At 46.8% G+C, this 20,785-nt stretch overlaps 1 protein-coding gene across 11 annotated transcripts in view; it reads left to right on the forward strand.

Annotated features, from left to right (window-relative positions):
• The window catches only part of DNAAF9 (dynein axonemal assembly factor 9), a 164,597-nt gene that overhangs the window by 132,275 nt on the left and 11,537 nt on the right, over positions 1-20,785 (forward strand). For all 11 annotated transcript variants that reach the window (XR_012419195.1, XR_012419196.1, XR_012419197.1 and 8 more), the window contains 2 exons: positions 10,637-10,772; positions 16,666-16,752. Coding sequence is in view for 8 of the 11 variants with exons in the window: in XM_005568456.4 (XP_005568513.3) it covers positions 10,637-10,772; positions 16,666-16,752 (223 nt within the window). In the remaining 3 variants the exon portion in view is untranslated. Of the gene's footprint in view, positions 1-10,636; positions 10,773-16,665; positions 16,753-20,785 lie in introns of those variants that run through there.

A 20,785-nucleotide genomic window follows, 5' to 3' on the forward strand; every position in this document is an offset into this window, starting at 1 on the left:
CCACAGGGAGCGGAGACAACAGAGCATACCAAAGTTGTTGTCTTGGGAAACAGCTGAGCTCATGCTGCCCAGGGCAGGAGGCTGGTCCCTGAAGGGAGGAATATGTATATTGGGCTGCTGTGCCAGGTAGTCTCAGGTCCAGCTTTTAGAGGCCCCTGTTACTTTCTAGGCACTGCACCTCAGAAACAGGATGAAATGGAGGTTGGCTAGGTCCATCCACAGTATTCACCCCAGGTAGATCAAGGAGAGTTTGTGGAGGTTGGGTCAATAGGATCTGGTGACAGACTAGATGTGGAGCACGCATTGCAAAAAGAGGTATCTTGGATGACTCCTAGGTTTCTAGCTTAGGAGATTAGGAAGGTTGGTGGTACCTGTCTTTGAGATAGAAAGCACAGGAGAAAACATAGGTCCAGGAGATAACCAAGGAGGGCTGTCTCATCCTAAGATACATATTTGGAAGTCATGGTCAAAGTTAATGGCATAGACTGTAGTCAGCCAGTATCCAGGTGTAGAGCTGAAAAGATCAGAAGGCTAGAGATGGGGTGAGGGCGGAGGTTCCAGGACACCGGAAGAGAAGCAGGGAAGAGCATTGCCTGAGACATTGAGGAAGGAGAAAAAGAGATCCACAATGTCTAATGCTGCAGAGACTTTGAGGGAAGGACAGAGAAAAGCCCACTGGCTCTGCAAGTGAGAAGGACCCTGATGACCTGAGTAGGATGATCTGAGTGGAGAGGTGAGGGCTGAAGCCAGCTTCAAGTAGACCAGTGGCCAAGTGAGATACTGGAAGCCAGCAGGTGTGGGTGATATTCTGGAGTGCTTGGGGCTATAAAAAGGAAGATGGCAGGCCGGGCATGGTGGCTCACACCTGTATTCCCAGCACTTTTGGAGGCCGAGGCGGGCAGATCACGAGGTCAGGAGATCGAGACCATCCTGGCCAACATGGTGAAACCCCGTCTCTACTAAAAATACAAAAAAATTAGCTGGGCGTGGTGGCGGGCGTCTGTAGTCCCAGCTACTCGGGAGGCTGAGGCAGGAGAATGGCGTGAACCCAGGAGGCAGAGCTTGCAGTGAGCTGAGACTGGGCCACTGCACTCCAGCCTGGGCAACAGAGTGAGACTCTGTCTCAAAAAAAAAAAAAAAGAAGGAAGATGGCTGGAGGAGAATACTTCCAAGAATTGTCATTTCTGAATGATCGGCTCCTCCTTATTTGCTGACTGAGAAAGCCTGTGGACTGCAAGGAGATACTAGACTTGATAGAGGGGACCCCTGAGAAGGAAGGGGTGGGTCCAGAGATCAGACTGGAAGTGAAGATTGACTCAGAGAAGCAGTGTCCTCCTTGAGAAGAGCTTTAGTTGGAAGCATGTGAAGTTGAGGAAGTGTTTGCCTAGGGGGCAGTACTGGCCATCAGGTGTACCTAGGACTTGCTGACCTGTCCAGCCTCAGGCCCTGCCTTATTCTTGTAAATGCTGGAGCCTTCTTTTCCTTTCAGAGCCCCTTGTCGACCATGTGATGATTGGCACCCTAGTGCACCTCAGTTCCTTGGCATTCTCCCTCAGTGTCCCCCTTCTTTTTTGCATGAAGAACAAGCACAGATGATGGGGCTTCTCTGGCAGAGAGCCTTGGAGAAGTGTTCTGTTCTCATCATCATTGAATCAGGGGCAGCCCTGGGCTTGTCTCACAAGAGGAAAGCCCCTTTTAGCCTGAACCCTTTGAGGCCAAAACAGACTGTGTTCTCTCTGGCACTTGGTAGGCATGTTTCATTTATACTACCTTCCAACTCATTGTGCAAAGACAGTGTGTGTTAAACTCTGTGCTTGTGCAGAGCTAGGGGTGTGATCAGATGAGGGCTGATCACCTTCAGGTCACATATGCTGTTTTCGGAACTCCTCCAAGGGGGCTCATGGAGTGATGGTGCCTTGCTTCTGGGCCCATGGGACCCTGTGGACTGGCCTGACCAGACTTGCCGTGGACATGGGCTATCTGGGGAGGGAGGAGATAAAAGGCAAGTATTTCTTTTCTCTTAGGAGATTTGGTAGCTGGCTTGAAGGTGGGATCTGCCAGCAGTAGACAAACACTTGGTGTCCTAAGGGAGCATATTGCCTCCCTTTGCTCCTGTTCATGAGTCAGGCTACCTGATTCATAAGAGATTATTTTCCAGTTAGAAAAGGACTGTGTTGCAGCCCCAAGACAATGTGTGTTACAGAAATCAAAGGACTAAGAAACAACCTCAGTGCTTAAACAGCAAGCAAGACTCATTACAATGCTGGTGTGAAAGCAAAGTGGAGATACTTTACTGTCATGGCCTGCTTTTAAAAGCATCTGTAGATAGAAGAAGTCACCTTTGTTTTCTGCTGGGCTTCTGGAATGCTTTAGCCCAGACTGGGATGGTCAGCCAGACAATAGGGATGTTTCTCTGCTCTTGGGAATAGGATAGACCAGGCTGCCTGCTCGCCCACAGCCCAGACTGGTGAGACCTTGGCCAAATCTGGTTGTCCACTCCTTGATACAGAACAGAAGGAAGCTCCTGGCCCAAACAAGGTAGAACTGCTCACTGTGGCCTGTTCACCCTGTGCTCCAGATAACTGCTGTACCTGCCTCACAGATGGCATTTCCTCTTGGCAGCTGGCAGCTTACATAGTTGGCCTAAGGAATGCTGGGGATAATCCTCTTGCTTGTTTCCCTATAAAGCAAAGCCCCTTTTCTGTGCCCAGTTCCTGACCTAGAATCCCAACCCCACAAGGTTTGTCCATATAGTACATGTGCAGCAGACAGGACTTTGTACAAGGTGTGTCTGTCAGAGACCCAGATCCCAGCCTTTTCTTGGGCGGGCCAGACCTGTGCTTGTGACCCTGGTGTACCACCACTCATATGGCCACATTTGCACTAGTCTGACTCCTTTGTTTCTTTTGCCCAAGAAGATACCCAACAGAGTCCTAACATATTTATAGATCTTCCCTCAACCTTTGTTGGCTCTTCACTGCCAGACCCACCAGAGCTCTCCTTGCCTTCCACCCTGGGAATCTGGCAGGCCCTTTGTAGGATCTGGCTCCCACGTCTGCCATCTCTAGAATGTGCTGAGCCTTCTAAATCCTGCTTGCCTCCCCCACTGTGCCACATTTTGGGCTTGGCCTCCTGACTTCGCCTTACTCAGTTTCCAGAGGCCCCACTTTTTGTTGCCGCACCAGGGCATGGGATTCTGGCGTCAAGCTTTCCAGGCTGGCTTTGCTGCCTCATCTGCAGCCTCCAGAATGCACTGCAGAGTGACCTTTCCAAATGGCCATGCGAACACAGGTACCAAAGACTAGAGGCAGGGGGCCAGGGGTCCTGGAATCTGTCTTCAAACTGTTGTTTGCCCCTCATGTAAATCACCAGTGTTACCTTGCTTAGAGGTTTTTCTGACACTGTTTTAGGAATTTCGTCTTAATGTTAAAGCTTCTTAACAGAAAGGGTATGTGAGGAACCCTTTTAAAATGGAATAAACAAGATGTTGATGAATTCTTCATTTGAATTGGTTTAGTTATGTGCTGTTACCACAACTAAGTCATCCACAAAGACTTTGAGGATGGAGGTGGTGGTGGTGGTGGTGGTGGTTACAGAATATCTCTCTGTCACCCAGGCTGGAATGCAGTGGTGCAATCTCAGCTCACTGCAACCTTTTCCTCCCGGGTTCAAGCGATTCTCCTGCCTCAGCCTCCTGAGTAGCTGGGATTACAGGCGCGCACCACCACACCTGGCTAATTTTTGTATTTTTAGTAGAGAGAGGGTTTCACCATGTTGATCAGGCTGGTCTTGAACTCCTGACCTCGTGACCTGCCCACCTCGGCCTCCCAAAGTGCTAGGATTACAGGCGTGAGTCACCGTGCCCGGCCAGAAGTTTTTTGTTTTTGTTTTTGTTTTTGTTTTGAGAGGAGTTTCACCTTTGTTGCCCAGGCAGGAGTGCCATGGCGTGATCTTGGCTCACCACAACCTCTGCCTCCCTGGTTCAAGCAATTCTCCTGCCTCAGTCTCCCAAGTAGCTGGGAATTATGGGCACCTGCCACCACGCCTAGCTAATTTTTTGTATTTTCAGTAGAGACAGGGTTTTACTGTATTGGCCAGGCTGGTCTCGAACTCCTGACCTCAGGTGATCCACCCGCCTCAGCCTCCCAAAGTGCTGGGATTACAGGCATTGAGCCACTGTGCCTGGATGAGGATAGAGGTTTTGAATGCTTAAGAAAAGTGAGCTGGGCGCAGTGGCTCACATCTGTATTCCCAGCACTTTGCGAGGCCAAGGCAGGTGAATCACTTGAGCTCAGGAGTTCAAAACCAGCCTGGGCAACATGGCGAAACCCTGTCTCTACAAAGAATACAAAAATTAGCTGGGTCTGGTAGCGCATTCCTGTAGTTCCAACTACTTGGGAGGCTAAAGTGGGAGGATCACTTGAGCCCCAGAAGTGGAGGTTGCAGTGAACCAAGATCATGCCATTGTACTCCAGCCTTGGGTACTAGAGCGAGACTCTGTCTCAAAAAAAAAAAAAGAAAACGTGATTCTGTATATTCCTATATATTTGTATTTGCATGCTTAGACCATCTGAGGAAGTATACCCAAACAGTAGTTATCAGTGGTTGCCTCCCAGAGGAGAACAAGCCCCAGGAGGAGGAGGGAGGAAGAAAAAAAAAAAAAAATTTTTTTTTTTTTTTTTGAGATGGAGTCTCACTCTGTCCCCCAGACTGGAGTGCAGTGGTGCAATCTTGGCTCATTGCAAGCTCCGCCTCCAGAGTTCACGCCATTCTCCAGCCTCAGCCTCCCGAGTAGCTGGGACTACAGGCAGTCACCACCATACCCGGCTAATTTTTTGTATATTTAGTAGAGACGGGGTTTCACCGTGTTAGCCAGGATGGTCTCGATCTCCTGACCTCGTGATCCGCCCGCCTTGGCCTCCCAAAGTGCTGGGATTACAGGCATGAGCCACCATGCCCGGCCGAAATTTTTTACTTACAGATACCTAAGAAGAGTAGGTCTCATCTCTCGGAACCAAGCAATGGATCCAAAATGGTCCCTAAGCACTTAGGAAGCAGCTTCTGTGCTTAGTAGGCAAGCCCTAACTCCGGAGGCACATAGCTTAACCTTTGTGTGGGCCCTTTCCTCATTGTCACAAGCAACCAACCATTGGCATGCGCTCTCCTAAGCCCTGTTCCCTGGTCTTCAATGGAATGCATCCAGATGGATTTGTAAGGTTAGATTCAGTCTTGAGAGTTTTGGAACACTTTTTTCATAGGTGTTATTGGTAAGAGGAAGGAAGAGACTAGAGGCAGGGGGTCAGGGGTCCTGGAATCTGCCTTCAAACTATTCCTTGCCCTCGTCTAAACCATGAGTGTAGCAGCCTTGGCTTGTGGAAATTGTATGACTTAGTTTCCCAGTGGTTGATACAGCCAAGACCCAATGCCACAGCTGCTGTCTGACAGGCCCCTCAATATACAGGGAGAAGTCTAATTCTCAGGCTGTTGCTCAGCTGACAGTGCCGATGGTGGTAGTGGTGGTGATGATAGATTGTATTTCATGGATTCTTACTCTCTGTAGGCCCTATGATAAGTCTAGGTTTTATTGATAACCTAGAGTGATGTGTTACGGTTCCTGTCTTACAGAGGAAGATATTTGGTTTCTGAGAGAAAGTAGAGCAATTTGTCTAGAATCACCCATTAGTAATTAGCGGAACTCAAAATTCAAACTCAGGTTCGCCTGGCTCTAAATGCCTTAATATTTACATTATGCTAGCTTTTCCCATAGAGGAAGAAGATAAATAGTATTAAGTCCAAGCCAGGCACAGTGGCTCACACCTGTAATCCCAGCACTTTGGGAGGCCGAGGCAGGTGGATCACCTGAGGTCAGGAGTTTAGGACCAGCCTGGCCAACATGGTAAAACCCCATCTCTACTAAAAATACAAAAGTGGGCCGGGCGCGGTGGCTCAAGCCTGTAATCCCAGCACTTTGGGAGGCCGAGACGGGCGGATCACAAGGTCAGGAGATCGAGACCATCCTGGCTAACCCGGTGAAACCCCGTCTCTACTAAAAAATACAAAAAACTAGCCGGGCGAGGTGGCGGGCACCTGTAGTCCCAGCTACTCGGGAGGCTGAGGCAGGAGAATGGCGTGAACCCGGGAGGCGGAGCTTGCAGTGAGCTGAGATCCAGCCACTGCACTCCAGCCTGAGCGGCAGAGCAAGACTCTGTCTCAAAAAAAAAAAAAAAAAAAAAAAAAGGCCGGGCGCGGTGGCTCAAGCCTGTAATCCCAGCACTTTGGGAGGCCGAGACGGGCGGATCACGAGGTCAGGAGATCGAGACCATCCTGGCTAACCCGGTGAAACCCCGTCTCTAGTAAAAAATACAAAAAAATAGCCGGGCGAGGTGGCGGGCGCCTGTAGTCCCAGCTACTCGGGAGGCTGAGGCAGGAGAATGGCGTAAACCCGGGAGGCGGAGCTTGCAGTGAGCTGAGATCCGGCCACTGCACTCCAGTCTCGGCGACAGAGCAAGACTCCGTCTCAAAAAAAAAAAAAAAAAAAAAGAGTGAGACGGGTACAGTGGCGTGCGCCTGTAATCCCAGGTACTCAGGGAGGCTGAGGCAGGAGAATCGCTTAAACCCGGGAGGTGGAGGTTGCAACGAGCCGAGATCGTGCCATTGCACTCCAGCTTGGGCAACACAGTGAGACTAAAAAAAAAAAGAATGTAAGTCCTATGTTTTAAGTGCCATCTGTGTTATTCAAAAGAACTTTTTTTCATTTTTTTTTTTTAGTTCAGAGAAGGGGAGAGAGCAGGGTGGCATGAGGGGAGGACTAGGATGATAAGATGTTAAGAAAGATTTGAAGGAAGATGTAAACTTTACCAAAATTAAAAAGTAAAGGGGGTAAGTAGGGGGAAAAGGTGCAGAACAGTGTAATGTGCCACTACTTGTGGAAAAAATTATACTCAACACTTTTGTATATACTCAGCAGATCTTCTGGAAGCAGAGGTAAGAATCTGATAACTGCAGTTGCCTCCTGGGAAGGGAATTTAGGTGTCTGGAGAGGAAAGGAATTATTTTCTCTGTGAACCCTTCTGATATAAATTAGATGTTTGTCCCCTCCAAATCTCATGTTGAAACATAATCCCCAGTGTTGAAGGTGGGGCCTAGTGGGAGGTGTTTGGGTCATGGGGGCAGATCCCTCATGAATGGCTTGGTGCTGTCCTTGTGATAGTGAGTGAGTTCTTACTCTCTTACAGGAGACCTGGTTGTTTAAAGGAGTGTGGCACCTTCCCCACTCCTCCTTGCTCCTGCCCTCACCACTGTGATGTGCTGGCTTCCAGGCCTTCTACCATGATCTTAAGCTTCCTGAGGCCTCCCCAGAAGCGGATGCCAGCATCACGCTTCCTGGAAAGCCTGCAGAACCTTTAGCCAATTAAGCCTCTTTTCTTTATAAATTAGCCTCAGGTTTTTCTTTACAGCAACCCCAAAATAGCCTAACACACTTTCTATATGTTGCGAGTTTTGCCCTCAGTAACTGAATACATCTAATTTTTTTAACTAAACACTTGACTGAAGTAAACAGTATCAGTATAGAGAGTCTTCATTACTGAATGTTCATTACTTAGGATTCTGCAATTACAAGGTCACTTAGGAAAGCAGAAGTCTCCATAATTTAGAGATATTCACTTAAGAACTAATCGTTTATAAAACTACTCTCGCTGGGCCCGGTGGCTCACGCCTGTGATCACAGCACTTTGGGAGGCCGAGGCAGGCGGATCACCTGAGGTTGGGAGTTCGAGACCAGTCTGACCAACATGGAGAAACCCCATCTCTACTAAAAAATACAGAATTAGCCCAGCATGGTAGTGGATGCCTGTAATCCCAGCTACTTGGGAGGCTGAGAGGCTGAGGCAAGGGAATCACTTGAACCCAGGAGGCAGAGGTTGTGGTGAGCTGAGATCGCACCATTGTACTCCAGCCTGGGCAACAAAAGGGAAATTCCATCTCAAAATAATAATAATAAATAATAATAAAACTACTCTGTATTAGTAAATGGGTTGGTGATGAGCATTGAATCTTTTTAAGTATAGAATTATAACACCTGTGAGAATTCTATTACAAAATAGAATATAAATGTTGAAAACCTATGTATGAAATTATATTTTACAAAAAATTAGCAGAGGAGAGATACTCTTTACATCTTTCAGAATGGGAGATTAATAAAGTTTAAAGCTATTAAATCAAATTATAAAGGGTTAACTATATTCTTTAAAGATATAAAAGTGACCACTAGAGGAACTAAAATTGCTAATGAAGCTGGGTGCACTGGCTCACACCCGCCGGTAATCCCAGCACTTTAGAGGAGGCCAAGGTGTGAGGGTCACTTGAGCCCAGGAGTTTGAGACCAGCCTAGGCAACAAAATGAGACCCCGTGTCTAAAAAAAAATCAAAAAATTAGCCAAGCATGGTGGCTCACGCTCCTGTGGTCCCAGCTACACAGGAGGCTGAGGCAGAAGGATTGCTTGAGCCCAGGAGGTCAAGGCTTCAGTGAGCCACATTTAGGCTACTGTACTGTAGCCTGGGCGACAGAGCAATACACTGTCCCACAAAGAAAAAAAAAACACACAAATATAATATGTAGACTTCCTTTGGTTCCTAATTCAAAAATTATTAACTGTAAGAAAACATTTATAAGACAGAGAAATTTGAACACAGACTGGATTTTTTTTTTTTTTTTTTTTTTTTTTGAGACGGAGTCTCGCTCTGTCGCCCAGGCTGGAGTGCAGTGGCCGGATCTCAGCTCACTGCAAGTTCCGCCTCCCGGGTTTACGCCATTCTCCTGCCTCAGCCTCCCGAGCAGCTGGGACTACAGGTGCCCGCCACCTCGCCCGGCTAGGTTTTTGTATTTTTTAGTAGAGACGGGGTTTCACCGTGTTAGCCAGGATGGTCTCGATCTCCTGACCTCGTGATCCGCCCGTCTCGGCCTCCCAAAGTGCTGGGATTACAGGCTTGAGCCACTGTACCCGGCCTGGATTTTTTTATATTAAGGAGTTCATTGTTAATATTTTTAGAGTCCTTATATTATGGAAATACATGTTGAAGTATTTTTGTTTGAAATAATTGAATGTCTGTGATTGACTTCAAAATCATACAGCAAGGGAGCTGGGGATGAGCTGGGTGGAGTGTAGATGAAATGCGATTAGCTGAGTGTTAGTAGTTCCTGAAACCAGGTGATGGGAGTTCATTCTGCTACTTTTCTAGTTGTGTATGTGTTTGAAATTTTCTACAATATTAAGAAGTACTGCTGGGCACAGTGGCTTACACCTGTAATCCCAGCACTTTGGGTGGCCGAGGTGGGCGGATCACGAGGTCTGGAGTTCAAGACCAGCCTGACCAACATGGAGAAACCCCATCTCTACTAAAAATACAAAATAAGTTGAGCATGGTGGCGTGCACCAGTAATCCCAGCTACTTGGGAGGCTGAGGCAGGAGAATTGCTTGAACCCAGGACGTGGAGATTGTGGTGAGCTGAGATTGCAACATTGCACTCCAACCTGGGCAACAAGAGCTAAACTCAATCTCAAAAAAAAAAAAAAGTAAATAAAAATTATTGAATAACAAAAATGCAAAATAAAAGATCTTATATATACACTCTGATTATAACTGTGTTAAAATAGGAATGAATATGGAAGGGGTATCATAATTATCTTGGAGTGGTGAAGTGTGGTACGTTTCCTGATTTCCAAATTCTCTGTGGTCCTGTGAATTTTACTTCTGTATTTTCACCAAAAGGTTGGTTGGGAGTGATCATGGCCCACCCTGCAACCTCTTGTTACATGGGCCACACTTTCTTACCACGTTACCATGTAAAATCTCTTAGCATTTATCTTGGAATCATGTGACTCCCTGTGCACAGTGTCTTGGCTGTGCACTCTTTGAGGATATAATGAATAGCCCTAATATATGGTGAGTTTTCGATAACTATATTCTGAACTGGTGAAGGTAAATGGCACCAGTTCCTGATGATGCTAAATACAGGGGATGTGGAAAGGCCCTTTGACTAAGAACTCCAAGTATCAGCCAGATATCAGAATTAAAATAATAGAGGAGGCCGGACGTGGTGGCTCATGCCTGTATTCCCAACACTTTGGGAGGCCAAGGTGGGCTGATCACCTGAGGTCAGGAGTTCGAGAGCAGCCTGGCCAACGTGGTGAAACCCCATCTCGACTAAAAATACAAAAACTAGCCAGGCATAGTGGCGGGTGCCTGTAATCCCAGCTACTCAAGAGGCTAAAGCAGAAGAATTGCTTGAACCCTGGAGGCAGAGGTTGCAGTGAGCTGAGATCACACCACTGCACTCCAGCCTGGGCGGCAGAGTGAGACACCGTCTTTTAAAAAAAAAAAAAAACAGAGGAAGTTAGGAGGTTAGGAAGTAAGGCAGCTACAGACTTGAAACTATTCATTCCAAGAGGTGGCAGTGCTGGGAAGCAGGAAGAGAATGATAGCTGTGTATGTTGGTGTTGGGATGTAAGGGTTGTCTCCATCAGGAGACTACTGGAAGGCATGATTAGGGGATGGAGCAAGGGTCCACGTTTGTGTGAGCCCTCACCCCTAACCAGGACTGTGAAGGCTAAACTGTCCTTGGTTTTATTCACAGGCCTGGTGAGTAACGTGGTATTCACCAGTCACACCACGGAGCAGCGGCACCCTCTCCTTGTTCAGCTGCAGAGCCTCATCAGGGCTGCCAATCCTGCCGCAGCCTTCATTCTTGCAGAAAATGGGATTGTCACCAGGTAATCTATACGTTCACTCTGCAAGACCAGTTGCTTTCTCAGATACAGCACTCTGTCTGTGGCCCAGAGTCTTTCTACTGTATCTAAGACCTAAACATTTGGAGAAGTCAGTTTTTTAACCAGGTATGGTGGTACGCACCTATAGTCCCAGCTGCTCAGGAGGCTGAGGAGAGGGGATCACTTGAGTCCAGGAGTTGGAGGCTGCAGTGAGCTATGATTGTGTCACTGCATTCCACAGCCTGAGAGACAGAGCAAGACCCCATCTCTTAAAAAAAAAAAAAAAAAGGCAGGCTGGGCACAATGGCTCATACCTGTCATCTCAGCATTTTGGGTGGCTGAGGTGGGAGGATCTTGAGTCAGGAGTTTGAGACCAGCCTGAACAATATAGTGATAACCCATCTCAAAAAAGAAACAATATATTGGGGAAAAAAAAAAGTTTTCGAAGTGCTTTTGATGCTCTATAAAAATTGCCAAGAACCATCCTGGCTAACGCGGTGAAACCCCGTCTCTACTAAAAAAATACAAAAAACTAGCTGGGCGGGGTGGCGGGCGCCTGTAGTCCCAGCTACTCAGGAGGCTGAGGCAGGAGAATGGCGTGAACCCGGGAGGCGGAGCTTGCAGTGAGCTGAGATTGCGCCACTGCACTCCAGCCTGGGCGACAGAGCGAGACTCCATCTCAAAAAAGAAAAAAAAAAATTGGCAAGAAGACTCCATTGTGTACCATTTTGAGGCATTTTGTTCTGATATATTCACATTCTCTTCCATTGAAGGATGGTAGCCAAGATTCTCTTAACGTCCTTGTATTGAAGTGTTTGAGAAATGGTATAGAGAACGTAGAGAAAGGTCGGATGCGGTGGCTCAACCTGTAATCCCAGCACTTAGGGAGCCCAAAACTGCTTGTAGGAGTTCAAGACCAGCCTGGGTAAAATAGGGACACCCTGTCTCTACCAAAACAGTTTTTTAAAAAAAAAGCCAGCAAGTCTCTAGTCTCAGCTACTCGGGAGGCTGGGCGGGAGGATTGCCTGAGCCCAGGAGTTCAGGGTTACAGTGAGCCATGATCACACCATTGCACTCCAGCCTGGAAGAAGTAGTGAGACTTTGTCTCTTAAAAAAAAAAAAAAAAAGCGGCCAGGCGCAGTGGCTCACGCCTGTAATCCCAGCACTTTGGGAGGCCGAGGCAGGCGGATCACGAGGTCAGGAGATGGAGACCATCCTGGCTAGCACAGTGGAACCCTGTCTCTATTTTTAAAAATATAAAAATTAGCCAGCCGTGGTGGCGGTCATCTGTAGTCCCAGCTACTTGGGAGGCTGAGGCAAGAGAATGGCATGAACCCGGGAGGCAGGGAGCTTGCAGTGGGCCAAGATGGCGCCACTGCACTCCAGCCAGCCTGGGCAACAGAGCAAGACTCCGTCTCAAAAAAAAAAAAAAAGGTAACATAGAGATATTATCTCTACTTCATGGACTTGGGTTCAAATTACAAACTAAAAATAGAATTAGTTTGTATGTGTACACACATATACAAGGAGAAAACACCTGGTTATGTAGCCGTTTTGTTTGCTCAATTCGGATAAAAGGTTATATACTTTTTTATATAGTTTTGACTTTTGAACTATGTAGATATTTTATGTATTCAAAAATTAAATCAAGGAGGGAAAAAACGAAATTAAATACAAACCAAAAAAAGTGAATCTAGGCTGGGTGCGGTGGCTCACGCCTGTAATCCCAGCACTTTGGGAAGCTGAGGCAGGCAGATCACGAAGTCGGGAGATCGACCATCCTGGCCAACATGATGAAACCCTGTCTCTACCAAAAAAAAAAATACAAAAATTAGCTGGGCGTGGTGGTGCGTCCCTGTAATCCCAGCTACTCAGGAAGCTGAGGCAGGAGAATCGCTTGAACCATGGAGTTGGAGGTTGCAGCAGTGAGCTGAGATCACGCCACTGCACTTCAGCCTGGTGACAGAGTGAGACTCAGTCTCAAAAAAAAAAAAAACAAAAAAAGCCTATATGTATATGTGCAACAATGTCCATATGTCAGGTGTGTGTAAAAGGACACCTGAGGTCAGGAGTTTGAGACCAGCTGGCCAACATGGCGAAACCCCGTCTCTGCTAAAAATACAAAAAATTGGCCAGGTGTGCTCCGGGCACCTGTAATTCCAGCTGCTCAGGAGGCTGAGGCAGGAGAATTTATTGAACCTGGGAGGTGGAGGTTGCAGTAAGCCAAGATCACACCATTGCACTCCAGCCTGGGCAACAAGAATGAAACTCCATCTCAAAATTAACATAATCAATTAATTAAAGTAAATAAATCTATGTGTCTATCAAAGTAATAACCACACCAAAAAAAGTATTTAATTCAAGTAACTTTTGAACATAATCCTCCGCTGGAACCCTGGTTCTAAACAACATCACTGATTGAAGAGAGGAGATTATGAATATGAAATGGGGAAGATGAAGAAAAACCCTTCAAATATTTATTTTATTTTATTTAGACACAGTCTTGCTCTGTCACCCATGCTGGAGTGCAGTGGCACAATCTCAGCTCACTGCAACCTCCACCTCTTGGATTCAAGCTATTCTCCTGCCCCAGCTTCCCTGGTAGCGGAGATTACAAGTGCACGCCACCATACCTGGGTAATTTTTCTATTTTTAGTAGTGACAGGGTTTCACCATGTTGGCCAGGCTGGTGTTGAACTCCTGACCTCAAGTGATCCACCCACTTCGGCCTGCCAAAGATCAAATGTTGATTTGAATTGGAGATTCAATAAAAATTCATTATTTTTAAAAATGTGTATTTCCTACCACTTTCCTTTGAAAGGGACCAGAATAGTAATACCACAGTTGCAGCAAATACCCTTAACTCTGTATCTCGGTTTCTAAGTACCAGTCCCCACTGCAAGGTATCAGGACTCCTTGGAGAATTAGCTGACTGCATGCCAGGTCAAGGAAAGTACAAGGTAGGCCTGGTCCATTTTATGCCAATAAAGCATTATGCCACTCAAAGATTAGTGGAAATATGTCAAAAGGATATGGGAAGTAGCTTAAGAAGTTCCTGCTAGTCTAATTTGGGACAATTTGGGGATAAGAAAGAACCATGATAATACTGGAACTATGGATTATAACATATGGAATAAAATGTGTGTCCACAGTGATCCTCAAAAACGAAGCAGGGGCCAGGCACGGTGGCTCACACCTGTAATCCCAGCACTTTGGGAGGCCGAGGCGGGTGGATCACCTGAGGTCAGGAGTTCGAAACCAGCTTGACCAATATGGTGAAACCCCGTCTCTATTAAAAATACAAAATTATGGCCGGGCGCGGTGGCTCAAGCCTGTAATCCCAGCACTTTGGGAGGCCGAGACGGGTGGATCATGAGGTCAGGAGATCGAGACCATCCTGGCTAACACGGTGAAACCCCGTCTCTACTAAAAAAATACAAAAAAATTAGCCGGGCAAGGTGGCGGCGCCTGTAGCCCCAGCTACTCGGGAGGCTGAGGCAGGAGAATGGCGGGAACCCGGGAGGCGGAGCTTGCAGTGAGCCGAGATCGCGCCACTGCACTCCAGCCCAGGCGACAGAGCGAGACGCCGTCTCAAAAAAAAAAAAATACAAAATTAGCCGGGCATGGTTGCTCATACCAGTAATCCCAGCTACTCAGGAGGCTGAGGCAGGAGAAGCGCTTGAACCCAGGAAGCAGAGCTTGCAGTGAGCCGAGGTCATGCCATTGCACTCAAGCCTAGGTAACGAGCGAAACTCCATCTCAAAAACAAAAAAAAAGTGGAAGGGGACAGGATAGCAAAGCCCTTTATAGAAGAATACCAAGTAAATAAGGTTTGATAGAACTAGAAAATAATCGGCCGGGCGCAGTGGCTCACGCCTGTAATCCCAACACTTTGGTAGGCCGAGGTGGACAGATCCCAAGGTCAGGAGATCGAGACCATCCTGGCTAACACGGTGAAACCCTGTCTCTACTAAAAATACAAAAAATTAGCTGGGTGTGGTGGCGGGCACCTGTAGTCCCAGCTACTCAGGAGGCTGAGGTAGAAGAATGGCGTGAACCCGGGAGGCAGAGCTTGCAGTGAGCCGAGACCACGCCACTGCACTCCAGCCTGGGCGATGAGCGAGATACCATCTCAAAAAAAAAAAAAAGAACTAGAAAATAACCATTTTGTAACCTTCAGTCTAATACAGTATTTGATTTAGGGAACCATCGATGAATACTAAAAGCACTAGGTGAAAGACTGTTGAAGAAAAAAAATATTACTAGTCCTGTACTGTGTAAAGTATCACTCCATAGACTACTGACTCCTTACAAAGGGGGAAAAATACCTTACAGTGGAAAAATTCTGGTATACCTATGTTGACCAAACGATGAAACTCCATGAGACCAGTAACGGGACAAACTGATACCCTGTACCTCCTTGATGTGATGCAATGGGAAGGATGCAACACCACCTGGGTATTAATCTCCAAAAATGCATAACCTGAATCTAATTACGAGAACTAGAAACAGACAAATCCAAGTGTGGGACACAAAAGCTCTGACGTGTACTCTTAAATATCAACACCATGAGAATCAAACAAACCAAAAGATAGAGGAGCTGTTCAGATTAAAGGAGAATAAAGATTATAAATTTAGGCCGGGCGCAGTAGCTCACGCCTGTAATCCCAACACTTTGGGAGGCCGAGGCAGGTGGATCACCTGGGGTCAGGAGTTCGAGACCAGCCTGGCCAACATGGTGAAACCCCATCTCTACTAAAAATACAAAAATTAGCTGGGCATGGTGGTGGGTGCCTGAAGTCCCAGCTACTTAGGAGGCCGAGGCAGGAGAATCACTTGAACTCAGGAGGCGGAGGTTGCAGTGAGATGAGATCATGCCATTTCACTCCAGCCTGGGCAACAAGAGCAAAACTCTGTCTCAAAATTAAAAAAAAAAAAAAAGAATGTATCTGTATATCAAAGTAATAACAGACGCATGCCACCATGCCCAGCTAATTTTTGTATTTTTTTTAGCAGAGATGGGGTTTTGCCATGTTGGCCAGGCTGGTCTCGAACTCCTGACTCCAGGTGATCCACCTGCCTCAGCCTCCCAAAATTCTGGGATTACAGACGTGAGCCATCTCTCCCGGCCTAATGAATGATTCTTGATTGGATAGTGGACCCTCCCCCACCAAAAAGGGGAAATTTGAAAGTGGATGTATGTTCGTGCTTCTCCAACTTCGTTGTGCATATGCATCTCTAGTGGAGATCTTATTGAAAATTAGTTTCTGGTTCAGTACATCTGGGCTGGGGCCTGAGGCTCTGCATTTCTAACAAGCTCCCAGGTGATTGTTGGGAGCCAGTAAATTCCTTGCATGTGATCATGATACTGTAGTTCTGTAAGAGAATGTCCTTGTTCTTGGGAGATGCATACTGAAGTATTTAGGGGTAAAATATCATGATGAGTACAACTAGTTTTCATTTGGTTTGCCAGAAAAAAAAAAAAATGCTTGTATATGTTTAGGGAACATGAAGAAGAAACAAAATGTGCAGGTTAAGATTGACAGTCCTGGCCCAGCACAGTGGCTCACGCCTGTAATCCCAACACTTTGGGAGGCTGAGGCAGGCAGATCATGAGGTCAGGAGATCGAGACCATCCTGGCGAACGTGGTGAAACCCCATCCCTACTAAAAGTACAAAAATTACCTGGGTATGGTGGCATACGCCTGGAGTCCCTGCTACTCAGGAGGCTGAGGCAGGAGAATCACTTGAACCCGGGAGGCGGAGGTTGCAATGAGCCAAGATTGCACCACTGCACTCCAGCCTGGCGACAGAGCGAGACTCTGTCTCAAGAAAAAATAAAAATAAAAAATTGACAGTCCTAATTAATCTAGGTCTTTTCTGTGTGTTTTCAAAGGAATGAAGACATTGAGCTGATTCTCTCAGAAAATAGTTTTTCAAGTCCTGAGATGCTGCGATCTCGATATTTAATGTATCCTGGCTGGTAAGTATCATCATTGAAAAATAACTAAGATTTTTTTGTAAACCCAATGATTTATTTATTTATAGAAAAAAAAAGGGAGAAGGTGAAAATACCAGATGTGCTCTGCAAGGATGACACATGGCAGCTGGCACGGCCCGCATGTCCAGCAGCTACTGGCCTTGCCAGGAGCCCAGTGCTTCACCTCTTAGGCTCCAAACTGGGAGCCTTCTCAGATATTTCAATTTAGGGAGTCATCCTGTAGGCAACAAGCACCACTGTGCCCTGTGTTCCTCCAGCACCTACTGAGGGCAAAGTGGCTGGCACAGAACCAAGGAGCTATAACTTTCCCAGGTGAGACTCGCTTCTGGCAATACCGTCAGTCCTGTAGGGTTCCCATCTCCTGGGTTCTCTGCTCATATGGCCCAGGGAATGTTCTCTGTAGGATGCTGCACAGCCTGTGGACCTCTCCAGAGAAGAAGAGGACAAAGGAGAGAATGTGCATAGTTGCTGTAATCATACTAATACAAACACACTGAAGCATTTACTGTGTGTGCTAGCTGTTGTTCTAAGACTCCACTCTCTACATGGCAGCTCCTAGCCACATGGCTATTTAATGAAATGTAAATTAATAAAAATCAAAATTTATAATTCAGTCTTTCAGCCACGTAGCCACATTTCAAGTGCTCCATAGCTTCCTGTGGCTAGCAACTACCGTGTCCAGTAGTGCAGATCTAGAACATTTCCATTACCCCAGAAAGCTCTGTTGAATAGTGCTGTTGTGAGGGCCTTGTTTGTGTTGTCTCATTTACACCAATCCTGTGAGGTGGATTCCATTATTTTATCATTTTACAGATAAGGTACCGGGGCAGCAAAGAGTTAATGACTTGACAATTTACAGCTAGTAAATGAAAGAACTGGATTTCAAACCCAGGTTGAATGGCTCAGTGCTTTTTCTCTTAGGCATCGTGCTACACTTATTCCTGTATAGAATGGACAATTTGTTTCTGCTATGTTGAAGGTTTAGGGGAAGACCATTGTTAAAGCTTGGCCAGAATTAATCTCTCATGTTTAATTGGATTATCTTTGTTATTCTTACTCACTTTTCCCAAGCAGCTCTCTACATCCTCCATACCACCCCTTACACCACCAACTTTTTCCCTAACAAAAAATGATCTGGCCAGGCATGGTGGCTCACACCTGTAATCCCAGTACTTTGGGAGGCCGAGGCGGGCAGATCACGAGGTCAGAAGATCGAGACCATCCTGGTTAACATGGTGAAACCCCGTCTCTACTAAAAATACAAAACATTAACCAGGCATGGTGGCAGGAGCCTGTAGTCCCAGCTACTCAGGAGGCTGAGGCAGAAGAATGGCATGAACCTGGGAGGCGGAGCTTGCAGTGAGCTGAGATCGCGCCACTACCCTCCAGCCTGGGCAACAGAGCGAGACTCCATCTCAAAAAATAAAATAAAATAAAATAAAAAATGATCTACTGTGCTGTAAAAAACAAAACCAAAAAAATCCCAGAGGGTCAGTATGTAAAATTGAAGGTTTTCAGGCATATTCTTAGAAGGAACCTCTGATTTGAGTCACGTCATACTTTAAACAGTGAGTAAGTGGGTCATTCCTTACGCCTGAACAAGGTAATGATATCTTAGCTAAAAATAAACAAATGGAGCTTCTAGGGGGAACCTTCTTTCCAATGGCTACAGCCACTGACTCCCTTGCTGCCTGAACCTCTGGGTCCTGAGCTCCTGTAATCACCACCAGGTGCCTAGAGAAGCACTGTTCTCCAGTCCTTACTGACTCATGCACAAAAACCTAGCTCAGGGCCCAGACACCTGAAAGCAGGCTAATGCAGGAGAGAATAGGGTAAGAGGGGCCCATTAGAAGACTGTGAATCTGGCCGGGCGCAGTGGCTCACACTTGTAATCCCAGCACTTACGGAGGCCAAGGCAGGTGGACCATGAGGTCAGGGGTTCGAGACCAGCCTGGCCAACACGGTGAAACCCCATCTCTACTAAAAATACAAAAGTTAGCCGGGCATGGTGGCGGGCACCTGTAGTTCCAGCTACTCAGGAGGCTGAGGCAGGAGAATGGCGTGAACCCAGGAGGTGGAGCTTGCAGTGAGACGAGATCGCGCCACTGCACTCCAGCCTGGGCAACAAGAACAAAAGTCTGTCTCAAAAAAAAAAAAAGAATGTGATTCTAGAGTTTAAAACCTTTTCCTCATCAGGAAGATCAGTCCTTATAGAGAATCAGAGATAGAAGGACCCCAAAATTCTCTTTCAGGCCTCCCCTCCTAAGTCCATTTCTAGAAATCAGATAATTTCATCTTTAACAAGATGGCAAGTCATCAGTCTCCTACTCATATCTATATATTACTCCCCTCCCACTTGGGTCAGAGCCACCACCTCAGGGTGAATGGACTTTAGTTCCAGGATGTGCTCCGCTCTGTGCTGTGCACACATTCTCTGCCACTTCCCTCCCACATCTTTCTCTGTTCCCATCCACCCTGCTCTCACCTTTTCTGGTAGAACAGCCTGTTTCTAGTTTGGGCAGAAACCTTGCTGCCTTCCCTTGGCCCTTGTAAATTCCTCTAAGGATTCAGGTACCACAGAAGCCAGAGGCCAGAGAAACCCCCAGTCTCCAAAATGACTTGTTTGGGTGGGGAGAAGACAGGTCAGTCTTGCAAAAATTTTATGACTACCACCATACTTTAAAGAAATTACAAAGAATAAGATACTTTCGACAATTTAAAATTCAAAATTGCAGTGCTGTTTTAAAATAAAGGAAACAGGCAGGTGCGGTGGCTCACGCCTGTAATCCCAGCACTTTGGGAAGCCAAGGTGGGTGGATCACAAGGTCAGGAGTTCAAGACCAGCCTGGCCAACATGGTGAAACCCCATCTCTATTAAAAATAAAAGAATTAGCCGGGTGTGGCAGCGGGCACCTGTAATCCCAGCTACTCGGGAGGCTGAGGTGGAGAATTGCTTGAACATGGGAGGTGGAGGTTGCAGTGAGTTGAGTTCGCACCACTGTACTGCAGCCTGGGTGACAGAGCAAGACACATGTCAAAAAAATAAATTAATTAACTAATTAAAATGAAGGAAACAGGCTAGGCACAGTGACTCATGGCTATAATCCCAGCACCTTGGGAGGCTGTGGAGGGAGGATCACTTGAGGCCAGGAGTTCAAGACCAGCCTGGGCAGCATAGTGAGACCTTGTCTCTAATAGAAAATAAAAATTAGTTGGGCATGGTGGCATGTGTGGTAGCAACTACTCAAGAAGCTGAGGTGGAGGATCACTTGAGTCTAAGATGTCAAGACTATAATGAGCTATGATCACACCACTGCACTCCAGCCTGAGCAGGAGAGCAAGACCCTGTCTCAAAGAAAATAGGGCAGAGATGCCCCAGTTCCTTCTGTGACAGGTGTACACATCTATATGTACAACCTGTTATGCTGCCTGCAACAAAATGGCAGGACATAGTTGGAGCCCCTAAAGAAATGGGAGCGGCTGGGCGCGGTAGCTAACACCTGTAATCCCAGCACTTTGGGAGGCCAAGGCAGGCAGATCACAAGGTCAGGAGATCGCGACCATCCTGGCTAACATGGTGAAACCCTGTCTCTATTAAAAATACAAAAAAAAATAAAATAAAATAAAATAGCTGGGCATGGTGGCGGGCGCCTGTAGTCCCAGCTACTCGGGAGACTGAGGCAGGAGAATGGCATGAAACTGGGAGGCGAGCTTGCAGTGAGCCGAGATTGTGCCACTGCACTCCAGCCTGGGTGACAGAGCGAGATTCTGTCACCAAAAAAAAAAAAAAAAAAAGCAATGGGAACAAGGCCGGTTGCGGTGGCTTACACCTGTAATCCTAGTACTTTGGGAAGTTGAGGAGGGCGGATCACTCGAGGCCAGGAGTTCAGACCAGCCTGGCCAACATGGCGAAACCTCATCTCTACAAACAATACAAAACTTAACTGGGTGTGGTGGCGCACACGCCTGTGATCCCACCTACTCAGGAGGCTGAGGCAGGAGAATCACTTGAACC

Source organism: Macaca fascicularis, chromosome 10 (assembly GCF_037993035.2).
Source record: "Macaca fascicularis isolate 582-1 chromosome 10, T2T-MFA8v1.1".
Classification (NCBI taxonomy): Eukaryota; Metazoa; Chordata; class Mammalia; order Primates; family Cercopithecidae; genus Macaca; species Macaca fascicularis.